Here is a 20,000-nt window from a genome sequence, read left to right as displayed (position 1 = left end):
CTCTACTGCTATCTGCCCTACAGGGAGGAGAGAAAGAGAGAGATGGAGGTGTAGGTAGGAGGTCTATTGGAGGGGGGGATGAAGTACAACACCTGACGGAGGCAAAAGAAGCACCACAAATCACACACACACACACACACACACACACACACACACACACACACACATACTCACCCGAATACACACAGAGGCCACACACAACCGCAAAATACACACACACACATAACACAAGCTCAGGCAGGTGCAGACTCATTGTGCAAAAAACAAAACACACACACACACAGACACACACAGACACACACACACACACACACACACACACACACACACACACACACACACACACACACACACACACACACACACACACACACACACACACACACACACACACACACACACACACACACACACACACACACACTAAAGTGCCTACACAGCAATCACATCATAGGCGTCACTTATCTATTATTCAGCAGTAAAGGGGAACAGAGCGGAGCAACTGCGCTAAATAAAGAGTTGTACCCAAGACACCGAGTCGAAGGACCCAGAAACCTGGAGACGGAAAGAAGCAGGAGACATGCAAGAGAGAGGGAGCAAGAGCAAGAGAGAGTGAGAGAGAGAGAGAGAGAGAGAGAAGTGTGGAAAAATCAAGAGCTAAAAGACAGAGGGCAAGAGCAAAAAGAAAAAAGACTACAGACGGAAGGAGAACACAGCCTTTTAAGAATTAAAGCTGCTCCTCTCTTGACCCCGTGGCGACTCAAGAGGCACAATGAGATCCATATTTAAACAGAGTGAACATGCAGTGCAGAGGGTTTCCAGCTCCACGCCGCAAGCGCGCGCCATCGCACGGCATGCATGAAAAGAGATCCACCGCTCAGAACCAAGCAGAGTGCTGTGCACACGTAACACACACACACACACACACACACACACACACACACACACACACACACACACACACACACACACACACACACACACACACACACACACACACACACATTGTGTGCATGGCATTCACATGCAGAATATTGCCGTGGCTTACAAAACCAGTGCTCATGTGGTAGTCGTTTTTTTTGGGGTCTGTTCAAGTTGTTTGTGCGTGCATGAAAGTGTACGCATATGCACTCACGCCCCACGCCACAAGTGTGTGTTGACATGCTGTAGGAAAAGCATTGAAAGCTGATCAAAGAGTCCATTATTGGAGGGAATTGGATTGGGAGTGCTTCTGCTGCACACTAGACGTCTGCTGCCCCCCCCCCCCTCCTCCCCCGCGCGCACGCCTTTAAAAAAAAACATGATCTCCTCAACATGTCTTCCGTCCTCTCACCTGTACCGCTGAATCACACTCCAGTCTCACTCAACACAGAACACCTTCAAGTGACTGCCCTACTCCTACAAAAACCTACAGTAGATTTACCACACACGCGCACACACACACACACACACACACACACACACACACACACACACACACACACACACACACACACACACACACACACACACACACACACACACACACACACACACACACACACAGTGTGACCAGATATGGATTACCATGACAATACAGAGCAGAACTTTGGTGTCAGAACCTGGCGGGTCTCCTGGGGGACAGAGCTGTGAGTCGACCCAGGTACGGCAGGCCGTTACCAGGGGAGAAGCATGGATGAAACCCCCCCCCCCACCCAACACACCACTCCCCGCTTTATTCTATTCCGCTGCTCCTCCGTTCTCTCTTTTAAATTTCAAACTCCTCTTCCTTTCCTGACGCTGCCCCCCCTCAATTCCCCGGATTTCCTCTACTAGCTGCTGCTCTCCTCCCCTCTCTTTTCATCTCCTCTCCCGTTCTCTATCTCCCCCTCTCTCTCTCTCTCTCTCTCTCTCCTCTGTCCCTCTCCTCTCCTCTCTCCTGCAGTGCTCACCAGCCCTGACAAAGCTTTGAGCGGCTGCCAGGGGCCCCGAGAGCCGACTTCCTGCTAAAAATAAGAGCTGGGAGAGGAATCGCAGAGAGCTGGCTGCCACTGAGCCCCCGTGGAAGAAGAAGAGAGGAGGGGGCTCGTACCACCATCCTCCATGCCGAGAGCAAGCGAGAGGGAGAGAGAGAGAGAGAGAGAGAGAGTGAGGGAGAGAGAGGAGAATTTGAACAAAGGCAGAATGATGAAAGAAGAATGACTTGGATGCATCAGAAGAAGGGAGCAGAGCAGAGCAGAGGGACAGGGCATGGGGATGAGCGCGTTCACCTGGTGCACGGATGCTGCTGTTCATTGGTGATAGTTTGAAATTAATGCGGGCCCATATAGCGTTAATCCTGATCTCCCTTGTAAATCTGCTCTGTACACACACACGCACACCAAACAGCAGGAGTTACATTCATCCATAGAATGACAACGGAGCGTGTGTGTGTGTGTGTGTGTGTGTGTGTGTGTGTGTGTGTGTGTGTAGGACAGAGTGCGGCAGAGCCATACAGAGGGATGTGAGTGAATAGGAATAGCACCCAGATTATAAATATTTATATGAGCAGGACGATAGAAAGAGGGAAAAATAAAATGAGGGGGGGAGCAAGGCAGGAGAGAAAGGAATAGATGGAGAGAGAGAGAAGAGATAGATAGAGAGGGGGAGACAGAGAGAGAGAGAGAGAGAGAGAGAGACAGGAAGAGAGAAAGACTTCAGACGGCACTGTGTTTGGCTTGGTTTTTATCTCTTGCTCTCCGTCTCTCCCGTCGCCTTGCTCGCCGTCGGAGTGCAAGCTAGCGGGTTTTTCAGCTTGCACTCCCTGCCGGCTCGCTTTAGGGGGCTGGGAAGCCCTCCCTACACACACACACACACCAATACAAGCTCTCCCCTTATCTTCCCCACTTCTCTCCCTCCTCCCTTAGCAGAGAGACGAGCAGCAGCAGCAGAGAGCACAAAGCACCGCGCGCACACCGCTCCTGCTAGAGTTTGTGCCGATGTTTGTGATGATGGCATTAAAAGGGAACGGCTGGTACATCCAGACCAGCGGCATCGGCAGCACCAAAAAGCACCGCAACAGGTCGTGTTTTCAACCTTGGGTAAAATGGACGGAATCAACAGCAGCTTGTTGAGCAGCATCAAACAAATATGACAACATGCGCAGATGACAACGTGAATACCTAGATGAGAAGTTGCGTGAATTCTGTGTCCCATGTATGTTAGCCCCGAGCCCTTAACGCACACTGACAATTTGGTACAGGTTTTGGTTGTGTCGTTACCTTGCCGTGATCTAACTCCCAACATTGGCGAGACATCTGTGAAGTGTTGTGCTGTAACGGAATCTGCTTAAGAAAAATATGAACTTCATGTTGATTTAGCTATACTGTATGTATTGGGTAGAATACCCGGACTTGATCCACGTATCTTGATCTTCAAACAGTAATACTTTTCTCTAATTTTTTTAAAGTGCCGTACTGGGTTTTGTGATATTATACGTATATTGGCAGAATCTGCTTTGTTTGCGTTCGTTTATGTGCTAAAAGAGTGACTTTGAGAGCTGTGCAATGTAAATCAATGACAAGGCTATTTTTGGAATATACATTTTTAATTAACGAAGCAAGACATCTCACCACTATTTGGAGTTAAATCACAGCAAGGTAATTCATTACACAATCCAAGCCTCAAACCAAACAAGTTCTCTGAGAATCCCATTGTTTTACTTGATGGGACTCTGCTTTGAGCGCCGAACGTTTGAGACCCCCGCACCACTGTATACAGTGCTGGAACGGTGATTTTGGCACATGGAACTCCACTCATTGTTTTCTAAATTTCTGACCAATCACACACAACGTTCGCAGGGTGAGCATACAGTAGTTAGAGAAATCTTGGAGGTGCAAGAAGTACCGAAAAGAACTTCGGCCAGGGAATGCGCTCGTTTCTGTTCTCCGCAATTACCTAATTTCGTTCTGATGACCTTGTCGAACTTTGTTTCTACAAGAAGTATGCTGCAGCCTTTTAGACCTAGCGTTAGGGTTTTCACCCCCGTTCAGCACCCATGCTTTTTAATTCAATTCAGAACAGTCCAAGGACTCTCTGTTCTGGCCTGAGTGCTGGTTCTTCTCAGCGTTTCTTTCCTCCCCTGTGAACGCTACAATGTACAGATATACACACTGACTATGTCTCTAAAGCCATCTGTCAAAGTCGGAAAGAGCAGAGCATAATCCAGACTCATATCCCACCATGTGATGTTTAAAAATAATATATAATAATATATAAATCGATAATATGAAACTTTTTTTTAAAACTTTTTATGCTGCCATCTTGGCCAGGGACTCCCTGGAGACTCTGAATCTCAATGGGAATATTCCTGGTGAAAGAAGGTGGAATAAAGGCATGGCTTCATGTGGATCTAGGCCAGTCTATGACACCAGTCGTCTATGACTTATGACCATGACCGCGATGACTCCATATGTGGGCAAGGTTTCAGCCTGATTTGACTGGCCTTCATATCCTTAAAGAGTCTCGCCGAAGACGACATCCATGCCCAGATTTGGGCAATCCGAGCCCCATTGACTTCCACTACTTCCACTTCTAAAAAAGTTATAGTTAAATATTTCAAGGTATGTATGTGAACAAAATGTGTATGATTCTATGTTAGCCTAACGTTGAAATGTGCAAACGGTGATCGGTCCAGAGGTTTGCGAGATTCAATCCTGACAGTCACACAGACAGATGGACAGACAGACCCGCTTATAGATGGCTTAAACTCTAAAAAAAAAAAAAAAAAAAAATCCACATAATTTTGAAATATTGTTTGTTTTGAAAACGCTCATATCTCATGGACACCTGACAGAAAACTAAAAGGTGGGACAATGACCCTCTATGAATGCTGACCCCCCCACAGATAGAGAGATGCTGACCTAGCCAGTCGTTGAACTTCTTGACCTCAGAGGGCAGACCCAGCTCGGTGAAGTCTCCGGCGTGGATGAAAACGTCCCCGTAGGGCATCTGGATGGCGTCTGTGCGAGAGTGCGTGTCTGAGATGCACACAAAGCGGGTGAAGCCCGGTGGCTTGGGTGCATCGTGGGGCATGGGGTCCACCCTGCGTCAGAGAGAGAGAGAGAGAGAGAGACGCACATGAGGAAACCATGGGAAAATAAACAAGGAAGGGTACACGGAAAAACCCCAGTGTTAACTAACTCCAAAGAGAGTACAAATCATTGCTGTCGAGAGGACAACTCGATGTCCAAAACTGACGGTTTTCAGAGTTCAAATGTAGCAAAATTAGCAGATCTACAAGCTTTTTGATCTTGTAGATCTGCTATTTTTTGTGTGATGCTACTGTAGTGCGATGAAGTAGGGCATTAATTTACAAAAAAAAACTAAAGCGTTTAAATATGGGGATACAAGGTTTTGTACTCTTCTGAGTTAAATGACCACTGGATTTTACTGTGTAGAAAAGGTCATACGTTCTGTGGATGATGCACTTGTCTTCCCGGCAAAAAATCAGATAACACTAACTCATCTCAACCCTCCGAAAACTAAGAAGCAATGCGGAAAAGTGTACAGTAGTTTGGATTAAAATCCAGCAGTTAATTGTCCCCGACAGAATAAAGCACACGCAGTAAAATCCAGAGTATTCATTTAACACTGAGAATGGAACCATGGAACCGTGCGAGGGTTCCATTTTTATACCCTCCAGAGTTAAATGAATACTCCACATTTGACTGTGCAGTGCAAGGAAGCAGAGATGGAAATAGGAAAGATTGGAGAGCGTGAGGGGCCACAACAAAAGCACAGCAGTGAATCGCACAGAGACACAGAGAGAGAGAGAGAAAAAGCACAGTGATAGTAGAAAAGTGTGAAGTCCTGTGGGACACTGTGTGTGTGTGTGTGTGTGTGTGTGTGTGTGTGTGTGTGTGTGTGTGTGTGTGTGTGTGTGTGTGTGTGTGTGTGTGTGTGTGTGTGTGTGTGTGTGTGTGTGTGTGCGCGTGTGCGCGTGCGTGTGTGTGTGAGTTAGCTCCACAGGGTCTCCAGGGGGGGAGAGGGGAGCTGGTGAATAACAGTGGCCCACTTTAGTGCGCTCTCCTCCAGGTACAATAACACCCAGGCCTGCCTCTCCCCTGGCACGCCACCACCACAAAGAGAGAGACAGACCAACGGGAGATATGCGCTACATATACAGTAGCCTACATGTACTGTAGGAGAGTTGATAGGATGTGATATACTGCATATACAGTACATGTAGGAGTCGAAAGCATGTGATATGTACAGTAGGACAGTCAATAAGTAGGGATATATGTACACATGTAGCAGAGTCGATAATTCGTGATGATCTACTTGTTGCTGTCGGTTAGAAACCTTGTGTTTGCGTACTTCCATACGGTATTTCAATTATGCAAGAGTGTCGCACAAAAGTACTAATAATAGCAGATCTACAAGCTCACAACGCGATGTAACGTATGAGCTTGTAGATCGCTTTTTTTTAAAAGATATTTTTGGGGCTTTTCTATGGGAGGGGTTGGGGTTTTACTAGCCAAAATATGGGGCAAGAAAAATAAAACTGTACAACATGTAAGTACATTCAAGGTGGGGAAAGAAGCCTATGCCCAATAGCCAGACCACTGAGCGATATTCTGTGCAAAGTTTGGAGCCAGTTGGAGTGCTCGTGTGCTGGCAGGCCCCTGACTAACACCATGGCTTGGCCATTTCAATCAATTATAGAAATGGTAAGATAATAATAATAAAAAAGGAAGGGTTTTGGGCATAGAAGGTTTCCACCCGACAGCAACGATATACACGTAGGACAGGCAATAAGACGTGATATCCCAAAGCAGCAGAGAAGAGAAATGTTATAGAATATGAGTTTAATTTCTACACATTAAGTGTTCATTTAACTCTGAGAGTGTACAAATGCACACTCTGTATACACATGGATAAATTAACTTCAGTGTGTCCACCTGCATTTATGTACGTGTCAGTTTACCTGTATCTAATTGTGTAACACTGTTTGTATTTTTATTCCAAAATGAAACAACTCAACAGTTTTAGAAAAGAAAAAGGAAAACAGAAATGTATGGACATCTCAGTCTGGCCAGGGTCCTATTTGACTCGTATTTCCAAACGTCACCATTTACCTAGGAAAGTCAGGAAGTTTTACATTGGAACCCACTGGTCCCGCCCCCATCCCGTCCCTTGGAAATAGGATCTTTACCAGACTGAGTATCGTAAAAAAATTAACGAATCCGTCGAACGGAGCGAATCAGTCTGGATCACAGGCTGAACTCTATGGAAGACAATATCATACTGTATATTGGCAATGCTACAGCCATTTGCTGCATGCAAAAGATTTATACTTAAATGTAAACAATTCAATTATTCTTATTCTCAAAATATCAAGTAAAATATTTATTTTTGCATACTGTAGATACAGTATGTAGAATTGGAACCGAAGATTAGATTTGGAACATTTAGGCAAAGCTCTCATGCAGAAAAATAGAGGTATAGAGGTCAATCGTCTTGCTCAAGGGCACATGGGTACATTTGGGATTCAAAGTGCCACGTTTCCCGTTCCCATGGTCTCTCAAATGACAAGGCATCCCAGCCTACTAACATCCCGTCAGAATGCCTCACATATATACAGTATCCACGTTTTTTTAAATAGCTGCTCGTCTGAAATCATTTGTATTCTTGAAATACAGCCGGTGTAATGTTTTAAATCAGGGGTCTTCAAAAGGGGGTCCTCAGAGCTACTATAGGAATCACTTGAACCCTATAATTCCTTTTTTGAGGGTAACATTAGCCAAAAATTGCTCGTAGCGCTTGTAGATCGGCTATTTAGAGGGAAAAAATACCAAGTTAAAAAATAAGTTTAATCTGAAACACAATTTTATACAATATAGAGGGGGTCCCTGCTTAATCTCTCTCTCAGATAGGAGGTCCTTGGCCTGAAAAACGTTGAAGACCCCTGCTTTAAATGGTAGAAAATGGCAGATCTATCTACAAAGCTTACAATGCGCCGCATTGTGAGCTTGTAGATGTTCTATTTTTGGCGCAGGACGACAAAGCACAATGCAGTATGAATCAGGCTTAAAGACATGATTCATCATTGATTCATAACATTCTGGAGGAGCGGGAAACTTGGTAGTACATGTACTCAAGTACTGTACTTAAGTACAATGTTGAGGTACTTTTACTTTACTGGAGTATTTCCACATTTCTAAATGTTTACTTCTACTCCACTACATCTCAGAGGCAAATATTGTACTTTTACTCCACTACAATTATTTGAAAACCTTAGTTCAGGGGTCAGCAAGTAAGTTTGGCCTCGGGCCTAAAAGCCTCGGGTCTAAAAGTCATTATTAGATGATGGGTCAGAACAGAATCAAAGGCTAAATTATCTTAGCTAACTTAACTTTGACAGACTGTCTTAGACAATAATAAATATATTAATTGCTATTTATTGCTATAAAAGTTACTAAAGAAAGATTTGTGTTTTAACTGCATAGGCCTACTGATAGAACTGTGTGTGTAATCAAATGTCACAGGTGCAGATAGAAATACTTGCGGTAATCATTTTGTGAAGGCCACATCCTTGAATGAGGATGTTTAACTCTTTCAGTGCCAAGAGTATTTTCATAAAGTACTCCCAAACTGACAGGAATTTGCGTTTTTTTTTATTTTGTAATTTTGTAATTTTTCATTCAAATAAATGATCTGATTGGGGTTTTAAACCCATAATACAGTTCTACCAGTAGAGAGCAACAAATCGACACATTGATGATCTCGCTGGCTCACTCGCCCCCTCCCAAACAGGCTCACGTCATATCCGGTCAGAACCGGATGTTGACATTTTCGATAATCGTTGATCGGGCTAAATTACGATGCGATACACGACTACGATGACTGATCGTCACCCAGACCAAAGAGAGTAGACGTGGACCTCTCCGTTCGCTTTTTATACCGTGTGAAAAACCGTGACTTTCCCTATTCTGGCCGAAAATCACCGGAGAAAAACAACGTGACCCGGAAATGAAATTTTTTTTTTACATCCGGCTCCGGGTGAGTCTGATGTAGTCAGGAAGCGAAAGTGATCATGAAAAATATACAGAATAGCGCGACCACAGTCAAAAGTAAAAACTCGGGATTTCTCGTGCTGGCACTGAGGGTACTCGGGAAAAACTCGGGATATGTCGGGGTGTGGCACTGAGAGAGTTAATTAAGTTTTAAAAATAAAAACTTTCAAAAATATATATACAGACGTACTCCCTTTTGAACAGAGATAAACAAGCTCTTTCATTGAATAGGAGCTCAAGGTCTCTATTTAGATATGAGAGACTTTATGAAACACATGCCTGTGAAGCACTCCCAACATGGATAAAAACATTCTTACGGTGGGTGTAGATTCTCTATTTTGACATAAGTGTGCTTCTCAAACGTTTTAATTAAAAGGATCTCCAGTTGGTATGCGAATTTAAACTACAATTTAGCTGGATTGACAATCACTAGTGGATTATCAGATATTGTAAAGTATTTACAAAATCATTTGCTGGGCCAGATGGCGTCACTGGCGGGCCAATTTTGGCCCAGGAGCCACCTGTTGCCTAACACTGCCTTAGTTGCTAGTTACTTTGCAGATATAAATTATTACGTTATAAAACATACATTAACCGCTTTAGCCATATTTTATACCACGGCTATTTGAAAATAGCCGATCTACAAGCTCGATGCGACGCGTTGTGAGCTTGTAGATCTGCTATTTTCAAACATTTTAGTACTTTTACTTTTGGTACTTTAAGTACATTTTGATACCAATATTTTTGTACTTTTACTCAAGTAAATTTTGAATTCCGGACTTTTACTTGTCTAACAGAGTACTTCTACATTGCAGCATTGATACTTTTACTTAAGTAAAACATTTGAGTACTTTTTCCACCACACTGGTATAGTGCGAATACTCACATGTGTACGTGCGGGGGCTGGAAGCGGCCCTGGTTGATGTTGTAGAAGGTGAAGGCCTGGGTGGGGTTGGTGCTGTATTCGTCCACGTCCACCGGCGCCCTGGTGCCCCTCTGGGGCGGCTGCGACTGGGCCTGAGACTGCTGCCTCCGCGCCGCCATGATCTCAGACAAGGTGAACGACGCCATGTCGGTGCGGACTGTAAAGTGGGGTGCAATGCACAGTCAGCAGGGTTGCCAGATCTGCTTATTATAACTTCTCCGCAAGATTTTATTTGAAAATAGCCGATCTACAAGCTCACAACGCGTCGCATCGCGACGCGTTGTGAGCTTGTAGATCTGCTATTTTCAAATAGCTGACGTATATGTTAAAGTGCTCATGTGGCCCCATAGTCGCTTCTTTAGGGATGGTTTTCCTGGACCTGGTTGCTTGTTTCTCTCACAGAATCTGGCAACACTGACAGTCAGCGTAACAGGAGATGAAACCCTAACCCATTCAATCCGGGAACGCATCTGTGTCATTTTAAGATTTCTTTGGCTATTAAAAATTAGCAGACATACAAGCTCATAGCGCGGCACTCTTGTACATCTGCTATTTTTTTTAAATGGTGAATTTTTTTGCAAACCTTTGAATATATATTTTTTAAAGCGAACGTTATTAACTCAAATCTTTGCTTCTGGGGGTTCTACAAATGTCTTCTAAATCCTAATTATTATTATTTTTTAAACTTGCTATATCAGTGGTTTTCAAACGTTTTCATGTCAAGGACCCCCAAAATAATTATGTATTTAGCCGCCGACCCCCATCTCAAAATATTTTGTTCCAGGGACCCCCCAGAAGCAAAGATTTGAGTTACAAATGTTTGCTTTGAAACTATATATATTCAAAGATTTGCACACACACATTTTCACGATAAAAAAAAATAGCAGATCTACAAGCTACAAAGAAATCTGAAAAATTACACAGATGCGTTCCCGGTCTTGGTGGGCTAACCTGAGTTTGTTATTTGTTTTCCCCGTTCAGGTTAAAACCTACAGCAGGGTAAAAAACATGGCACCCTGCATAAGGCTGACCTTATGACCGTGATGTAAGCAACGCAGCTGCAGGTAATAAAATGTATGGGTGCCATAATGTGCAAACGTCAGGGATTGAAGCAAAAATAAACGAAACAAATAAACTCACAACTAAAACCATTTTGTTTAGTCCTCAATCTGTGATTTGTGAACAATTAATACAATATGTAAAATTAGGATGTTTCTGTATCACCATTCTAAACGTAGGTTCCTGAAGAAATCACAGATTGAGGCTTTAAACCTTTGCTTTTATGAAATATCTGAGACCAAAAGGATTTTATGGAAGATAAATTATAAAAAGTTGTTTTTATTCTGCTCTGTAAAGTGACTTTGAGTATTTAGAAAAGCGCTATATAAATTGTATGTATTATTATTATATTATTATATGCTTTTGAAAATGTACAGAAGCATGTATTCTGTTGCCCAATTCAAATACTCGTCTTTCACCTTAATATAATATAAAATAGTGTAGCGCAGTAGCGCAGGGCTACTCAACTTAAGATGGCTCAGGGGCCACTCAGCAAAATACCAAAAGTCCAAGGGGCCGCCATAAAAATGACGGTCCTATTTTGGATTTTTCGATTTTGTAACACACAAGAAAATGTACATTTTGACATCATATTCTTTTCACTGTACCAGTTTATTTTGTGTGTATGTCCAGTGGCATCAGTTCAGCAAAAGCTAAGGTATGGCAAGGTTAGGGTTGCCAACTCCCAGAGATTGAAATAAGGGACACCGGAAAAATTTGGGGGTCAAACCCCCCCAAAAACCCGAAATGCATAGAAAACTATGCATTATACCTGTAACAATTGACGCACCTGTCTGTTTGTTTTTGAAGAATGTTTTAGCAACCCATTTATTTGAACGGAAATGCATATTTTTATCCTGTGCTTAACACATTAACCGCCAAGGCCGTAGTCCTACGGTCCATTAAATCCAACTTAAGCGCAGAGACCGTAGCCCTACGGTCCACGGTCTTTTCGCGTTGAAAATTTTCCAGGTGCACTTTCGGAATTTTTTGATCCATTTCCGGTTCCGGTTTGATGACCGGAAACAGAATTATTTGGGATCCGGTTTTGACGATCACGTCCGCTCCCATTCTAAAGCGCACACTGAAACTCAATTCTCTTCCTGTAGTTTTTTCTCCTCGCATATCACTGTTTAACGTAATCCGCTCTAACTACAATCATGGAGATCCGTTTGACATGCGGTTTTCACTGGGAGATACAGTGACATGTCGCGGATGTAAACAGACCGTGTACGGCTCAATCTTAAGGATTTTAACAAGATCTATGGCGACATGAAAAAAACAAAAAAACAACAATAACACGTTGGCACTGGTGACTACATTATGAGATTAACCTCTGGCGGTCAATGTGTTTTTTTATTTATTTTTTTGACCATGAGGGGGCCGCCAAGACGCTGCGTTGGGGCCGCATGCGGCCCGCGGGCCGCGGGTTGAGTAGCGCTGTCGCTTGACTTTACCAGCCACATGGTGCAAAGCAGCAGTGTTAAAGTAGTGAGAGACAACCAAATGACTGACATACTGACATGGTGACTGAGAGCTTTAATCCATTCAATTTAGATTTTAGCTATAACCATTTTTTAAATACTTTGGCTATTCAAAAATAGCATATCTACAAGCTCATAGCTCATAATGTTTAACAACCTTTTTAACTCAAATCTTTGCTTCTGGGGGCCTGGAACAACATACTTTGACAAGAAAATGTTTGAGCACCACTGATATATAGCAACAGTAGTTTTTCAGGAAAATGAAGACATTTGTTGAGACATTTGACAGTTACAAATGTTTGCTTAAAAAATATCAAATTCAAAGATTTGCTCAAATTTTTCAGAAATTCGCAGATCTACAAGCTCGTAGCGCGGCACTCGGTGCCGTGCTATGAGCTTGTATATCTGCTATTTTGGAATAGCCAAAGAAATCTAAAATGACAGATATTGCGTTCCCGGATTGAATGGGTTAATCCAAGCAATTGAAACTTTGATACTGCTGACTACTGTCTGTGCTTGCACATTGGCACACCACACCCATGGCTCTGCAGACACCATTTATCACACCCATTATCCATTTTATTAGCTGCTCGTCAGCCTGTCATGTTTTTCCCTTCCAAAAGTTGTTAACCTGTAAAGGAAAACAAAAGTGGCCCAGGGTCGGCCAAAGTGTGTGTAACTCTTGTCGTTACAAATAGATGAATTAACCCTTTAAGAGCGGGAAAGCATCTGTCATTTTAGATCTTAACCACTTTAACCATTATTTTATACTTTGGCTATTCAAAAATAGCAGATATACAAGCTCATAGCGCGGCACCGAGTGCCGCGCTATGAGCTTGTAGATCTGTTATTTTAGAAAAGTCACGAAAATGTGTGCAAATCTTTGAATATATATATTATTTTTTTTAAGCAAACATTTGGAACTCAAATCTTTGCTTCTGGGGGTCCCTGGAACTAAATATTTTGAAGTAAATTCATATAATTTTGGCATGAAAAAGTGTGAGAACCACTGATATTTAGGAACATAAGTGTTTCAGAAAACAGAAGACATTTGTAGAATCGGCCTCAGGTCTTAATGGATTAACACAATTTCACAGTGTAGGATGGATTAAGCCTGGGAGAAGACATGAGGTGAGCTGGGAGGTAGACGGAACGTGTACCGTGATGATGGTGGCGGCCTGCCTGTGCTGATGTGATGTCGGGTTGCGGTGCGACGATCTGGACTAGCTTGAATACCAACAAGGGTCCGGGGTTCGAGGTTGGGACTGGACTAACAGTAGGAGCGAGGTCTGGATGACGGGTCTGACTGGGTTAGACTGACGGACTCGGGCCGGCAGAGAGACTGCGGGTGGTTCCTCTCTGAGATGATGTGGAAAAGAAGTGGTCCTCAGAGGCCTGGTTCAAAGTTGCAACGCTGGGCTGATGAAACATCACCTCCCTTCCTTTTTCAGGTCTAAACACAGCAACTCCGGTCCACCTGGATAGAAAGGAACAGAGCAGAACAGAGATCATGCACTGTGTGTGTGTGTGTGTGTGTGTGTGTGTGTGTGTGTGTGTGTGTGTGTGTGTGTGTGTGTGTGTGTGTGTGTGTGTGTGTGTGTGTGTGTGTGTGTGTGTGTGTGTGTGCGTGTGCGTGTGTGCGTGTGCGTGCATGCATACATGTACAGAAAAATCCACAGTATGCATTTAACTCTGAAAGTCTATTAAATGGATCCAAAACAGACCCGTCGAGTTAAATGAATACTGAGGATTTTACTGCGTAGATTCAGCCAATTATTTCTGGTAGCTCTAGGAACTATTGGGGTGGAGAGATGATGAGATACTGATAGATAAGATGATGAGAGGCACACAGAGAGAGAGAGAGAGAGAGAGAGAGAGAGGTGATAATTTGTGGATGGATGGATGTGCCCCCTGCCTGGAGTGGACGGTAGTGTGATGTCGACATGCCACCTCTCGTGTCTCATTCACTCCGTTATACACCGGCATCTCACATACACACTGCACCCAGACGTTCTACATACACACTGAATGCAACCCGAAAGGCCACAAAGTCCAGGTGCGTCATTTGGGGTCCCGGAGGATGGCAACTGCCACCCCCTAGCAACGCGTTAGCATTTAACCTCAAATTCAGTTCTTTTATGCATATTTTATCAGACTCTGAACTTTGTTAATTATTAATCTGACTTAAGATTGGCACTGAGTTTTTTTTTTTTTTTTTTTTTTTCTCCCCAATTTAGTCGTTATGCCAATTAATTCCTCCCCACACACATTTCTGTGTTGTCACTGCTGTTGTATCCTACTGACTCACCTGCCAGTGAGGAGCCCCCACCGGGAGGACGTAGAGCCTTCGTCCTACTCCTCCCACCCAACACTCCCCGCTGACAGATGCCGCCCCCCCAGCCCGTAGGAGTACATGTAATGACCAATATCACCCTCTCCGTCCGGCTTCCCTCCCCCGAACACGGGCCAATTGTGTTCGCATAGACCAGGGTTCCCCAATAGGTGGCCCGCGGGCCATTTGCGGCCCGCGAGAGACAACTGTCCGGCCCGCGACGACTCCTGTCATATATATATATATATTTTGTTTTTTGTTTTGTTTTTTTGAAAAAAATTCATATCTGTATTACTGTTCAAGCAGACAACAAACACATCTGTAAGTAATTCTGGACTTATTTCGATTTTCAGTATGTACAACTGGCTGCTGTTAATCTGTATTACTTTTCGAGCAGACTGTAACAACCAAATATTTTAAGTAAATGGTTGATACTCAACTTATTATGTTTCCAGAGTGCATTTTTTCCTTGTGTGACCCTCAACACAGGATTTAAGAATTCCAGGCCTAAAATAACACAGTGTCAAATTAGCTCGATTAAACTAAAAATGTTGCGCACGATTTCGGTGCCCGTGCGCTTCGCACGCGGGCACAATGCCGCCGGCCCTCGGCTTGGTACCCAAGGGCGCCGATACCGTGGGTGCCTCGGGGCTAAAGCACCCACTGGGGGTGAGGAGCCTGGTTCAGATCGCCACTGAATAAACCGAATTAACCGAAATAAAGTTACAAAACCCCCCCAAAAAAGTAAATTATCCGGCCAAAACCCGCAAAATTTCATGTGTGCCAGGTTGGGCACCCACTAGAGCTTATAAATATTGGCGCCCCTGTTGGTACCCAAGACATAATTTGGCCCTTGGGGAAAAGTAATTGGGGAACCCTGGCATAGACGCTCGACAAAACCGGTTGCACCACGGTGGATTCGAACACACAACCTCCGTGGTGGTGGGCAGGGACTTTACCACTGTGCCACCTGAGAGCCCGGGTGGCACAGTGGTAAAAAAAGAAAAAAAAAGATTGACACTGATCTCAATCCACGGCCGTCCATCTGCATGTGACACACATGTTATACTATAGACACGTGTTTTCTTCTTGTCTGCAACCATACATTCATTAACCCATTAAGATCTGAGGCTGATTCTACAAATGTCTTCTAAATCCTAACAGTTTTCTGAAAAACATGTTTCTAAATCAGCGGTGCTCAAAACTTTTTCATGTCAAGGACCCCTAAAATTATTATATGTATTTGGCCAACGACCCCCATCTCAAAATATTTTGTTCCACGGACCCCCCAGAAGATTTTAGTTAAAAATGTTCGCTTTAAATAAAATATTTTTAAAAATATTCAAAGATTTGCACACATTTTCACGATTTAGCAAAAATATAAAATAATGCCTTTTAGCTCAAATCTAAAATGACACAGATGCTTTCTCGGTTTTAAAGGGTTAACCACTTTCACCCTGCTGTCCCTATTTTGGACCCTATTTTTGGTCATTATAGGCGAACATTTCAAAACTTTTCTAAAATAGTGAAAAGAGCAGATCGACAAGCTCACAATGCGTTGTGAGCTTGTAGCCATTTTTGAGACAAGGCCTTAGTGGTACCTTTTTTTCCCCATCCCGTTTTTTTTCTGAAATGGCGCCTCTGCCACATACACACTGAATGCACCCCGAAATGCCACATACACACACTGAATGCACCTAAACATCTTTCCACACACACACTACGGCTGTTAGTTACAGACAAAACTCGACCGAAACCCAAGTTACAGACACAACCTTCACGTGTGCTTTCTCATAGGTATGCAGTGGGTTACATTTTTGTACTGACAACTTAAGTTCATGCACAGGTTAATGTGTGTATGTGTTGTGTTCATCCAAACGTATTTCTGCATATGATAGTTATCCACTACTAGTAGTAACTCTGAGAGTGTACAAATGTAACCAAATGGACCCTTGAGGGTCCATTTGGTTACAGTTGTATACTCTCAGAGTTAACATAACGCGGAAGGTTTTACTGTGTGCATTGGAGTGTGAGACGGGCGCCCACTTGAACATATCAAAAGCATTCGTGGCCCACCCATCTGACACCCACTTACTGTAAGTTAAGTGGTCAGACGGGTGCATGCATTTTCAGAGCATGTTCATTTTAATGATCAATCAATCAATCAATCGATTGTGTTCCGGCTTGGATCAATGGAACTTAACGTAGTATTCGTTAAGTTCCTATGTATCAGTATCACTATAAAATGTATCTCTCGAGACAGATTCTGCTAATAGCGCAATCTGTCAGCACCACTGCCTTAAACATGTTGTTGTTAGTAGGAATGAACACAGCAGCACCCGGGAGAAAGTGGACTAAGAAAGGGAGGAGCCAAACCGAGTTCCTGTTTCGTCAATTATTTGGGGGCCCAGAAGAGAAGAGAAGAGAAGAGAAGAGAAGAGAAGAGAAGAGAAGAGAAGAGAAGAGAAGAGAAGAGAAGAGAAGAGAAGAGAAGAGAAGAGAAGAGAAGGTCTAGATCTAGAAGAGTACGGTATGTTAGTGTTGTCTAAGGCCATAGAGGTTGATGTGAATGCATAACGTTTCTGTCGGGCAGAAACCTTGAATCTCCATATTTAAACTTTTCATGTTTTTTGGGGGGAGGGTAAATGAATGTCCTATTTTGGTCATACAAAAATGTCACACAAAAGTAGCAAAAATAGCTACCAACACATGCCATCACGACGTGTTGTGAGCTTGTAGATCTGCTATTTTGGAAATATTAGTAAACGTGAAAGTGGTTATGTGTGTCTGTGGGTTTTCTAAATATTAAACCAATAAAAACCATTAACAAGAGCTTGTGACTAAATAATAACTACATTGGATACATTGGAACACAGGTTGAAAAACTAGCGTTTTTGGACAAGTTTCTGTCTGTAACGATCTGTCTGCAACGATCTGATAGATCACTGGTTCCCAAACTTGTTAGCTCGAGACCCAAGCTACAGTAGTGGAACACAAAAACTATTGAAAATAGAAGATCTACAAGCTAGAGAAAATAGCAGATCTACAAGCTAGTGAAAATAGCAGATCTACAAGCTCACAACAGATCGGGATACTTCTTGCATTTGTTTTCCAATTTATGGAATTTCTTAGATTTTTTCTTTATTTATTCATGAAATTCTTTTGAAAAATCATTGAATTTGTTTTTAATTCATGAAAATGTTGCTGCTTTTTTGGAATGTTTTTTGAAAATATCTATAAATAAAAATAATTAAAAACAAAATGTAGGAAACCGCAGGACCCATAAATGGGTCCCAACACTGTTTGGAAAAAAATAGATGCTCCTCTCCTCTCAGCCACCTCCTGCACATGATGCTGGCATAATAACTGGCCATCATTACACGGTGTGCACGAGTCTTCACACATTCCCTCCTTTTCTGCTACAGAGAAAATTAAAGTGCATCTGAGTGTGTCATGGCATGGCATTACTGCATTGTACAGCAGGTAGCCTGAATCCTGTGTGTGTGTGTGTGTGTGTGTGTGTGTGTGTGTGTGTGTGTGTGTGTGTGTGTGTGTGTGTGTGTGTGTGTGTGTGCGCGCGCGCTCGTGTGCGTGGTTTTTATGCATTTTGAATTCATGCACAGCAAATTCTTCAGCGTTAATTTGATCCAGAGAGTGTAAAATTCAACCCAAATGTACCCATAAATCCATAAGGGTCATTTTTTTAGGCTCTCACAGTTAAATTCTTGCTTTACTGTGTGGCTGAGGCTCTGATGATCTGAAGTCTTGGTAGGGGGACAGCCACACTACTCTGTGTTCTTGTCACTGTTATCACATCCATGACCCAGACCATGACTAAATGTTACATGAAAAGGGAAAGAACCCTAAAAGCCTACAAGCTGTATTAAGATCAAAATCTAAAGAAAACAGAAGCTTAATAGAAAACAAATAATCTTTATGCATGTGGAGACCATTGTCTTTGTCTTTAGATGAGGCCATTTTATTCAAGGCCATTTCAATGCGTTAATGACATGTCACATATGAACTCAATTATAGCTTTAATTAATTCATTGAATTATTTAACGAATTTGTTTTTAAAACGCATTTTTGTCAATTTAATTCATTTGCAGACATTGAGTAAATTAGCCTAATATCTTGTGCATAGCCTACTTTGTTAGAATCATTTTCTTTTCTTTTCTTTTTCTTTTTCTTTCTTTTTTTCTTCATTTTCTCTTCTCGACTCAAAAAACGACCTTCATATGGCCTTTAAACTATTAAAACTTTTTTTTGTTTTTACCCCAGCAGTCATATTACACTATCAGAATGTATCAATAGACATGTTGGTGAGTTTTCATGGGCTACTCAGCATACTTTACACCAAGAGTCAGTCAGACTACGCAGAGACTTTGCCCTTTGGATCTGGTAACACAGAAACATGATCCATCATAAAAGCGTTCCGCTGAAGCCCGTTATGCGACAAGGTTGGTTAACGAATATGAATACATGTCTGTCTTTAAACCTTTACACACTGCACTGCATATGAGCCCACAGCCTGTAGGAGAACATTATATAGCCTACTGTAGGCTGTGTTCAAACCCTGCGCTACACATTAACAATACCCATTCATGTAAGCATGCGATAAGGGACATCATTCTCACCCCCCTCTCTCTCTCTCTCTCTCTCTCTCTGCACCCCAGAAAAAGAAGAAGAACACCTACCCTTGTCCCCCGGTCAGCAGCAGCAGGGGGTCCTCTGGTCCTCTGGTCAGTGGTCCGTGGTCTGGTCTCTCTGTGTGATGGACGGACTCAGCGTTCAGTTCAGCAGCTCTTATTGTCGCGCTGGTCAGTTTGAACGCGCACCGCGTGGTGCACAGGTGGCGTAATAGAGCTCTCTCTCTTACGACTGTTTCTCTCTCTCTCTCTCTCTGTCTTTCTCTCCTACCTCTCGCTCTCTCCTCTCTCTCTCTCTCTCTCTCTCTCTCTCTCTCTCTCTCTTCTCTTTCCACTGCCACTGCCACTCTCTCTCTGTCTTTCTACTGCCCCCCCCCCCTCTCTCTCTCTCTCTCTCTCTCTCTCTCTCTCTCTCTCTCTCTCTCTCTCTCTCTCTCTCTCTCTCTCTCCCTCTCTTTCTCTCCAACCTCTCTCTCTCTCTCTCTCTCTCTCTCTACTTCCTCTCTCTCCCTATTT

General features: G+C 43.1%; 1 protein-coding gene across 1 annotated transcript in view; it reads right to left on the bottom strand.

Moving 5' to 3' along the window:
• LOC308079564 (metallophosphoesterase domain-containing protein 1-like) overlaps positions 1-19,728 on the bottom strand; it is a gene marked incomplete at its 3' end in the record, with an annotated part of 29,321 nt that extends 9,593 nt beyond the window's left edge. The window contains exons 1-4 of the mRNA XM_080421113.1: positions 19,533-19,728; positions 13,664-13,980; positions 9,922-10,117; positions 4,881-5,062 (exon numbers count right to left, since the gene is read on the bottom strand). Of these exons, the coding sequence (XP_080277239.1) occupies positions 4,881-5,062; positions 9,922-10,106 (367 nt within the window). The 5' untranslated portion in view covers positions 10,107-10,117; positions 13,664-13,980; positions 19,533-19,728. The remainder of the gene's footprint in view (positions 1-4,880; positions 5,063-9,921; positions 10,118-13,663; positions 13,981-19,532) is intronic.
• Between the last annotated feature and the right edge of the window lie 272 nt (positions 19,729-20,000).

This window comes from Gymnoscopelus braueri, assembly GCF_963280865.1.
Source record: "Gymnoscopelus braueri genome assembly, chromosome: 23".
NCBI classification, from domain to species: Eukaryota; Metazoa; Chordata; class Actinopteri; order Myctophiformes; family Myctophidae; genus Gymnoscopelus; species Gymnoscopelus braueri.
The sequence above is the reverse complement of the archived record's forward strand: the minus strand, read 5'-3'. Positions and strand labels throughout refer to the sequence as shown.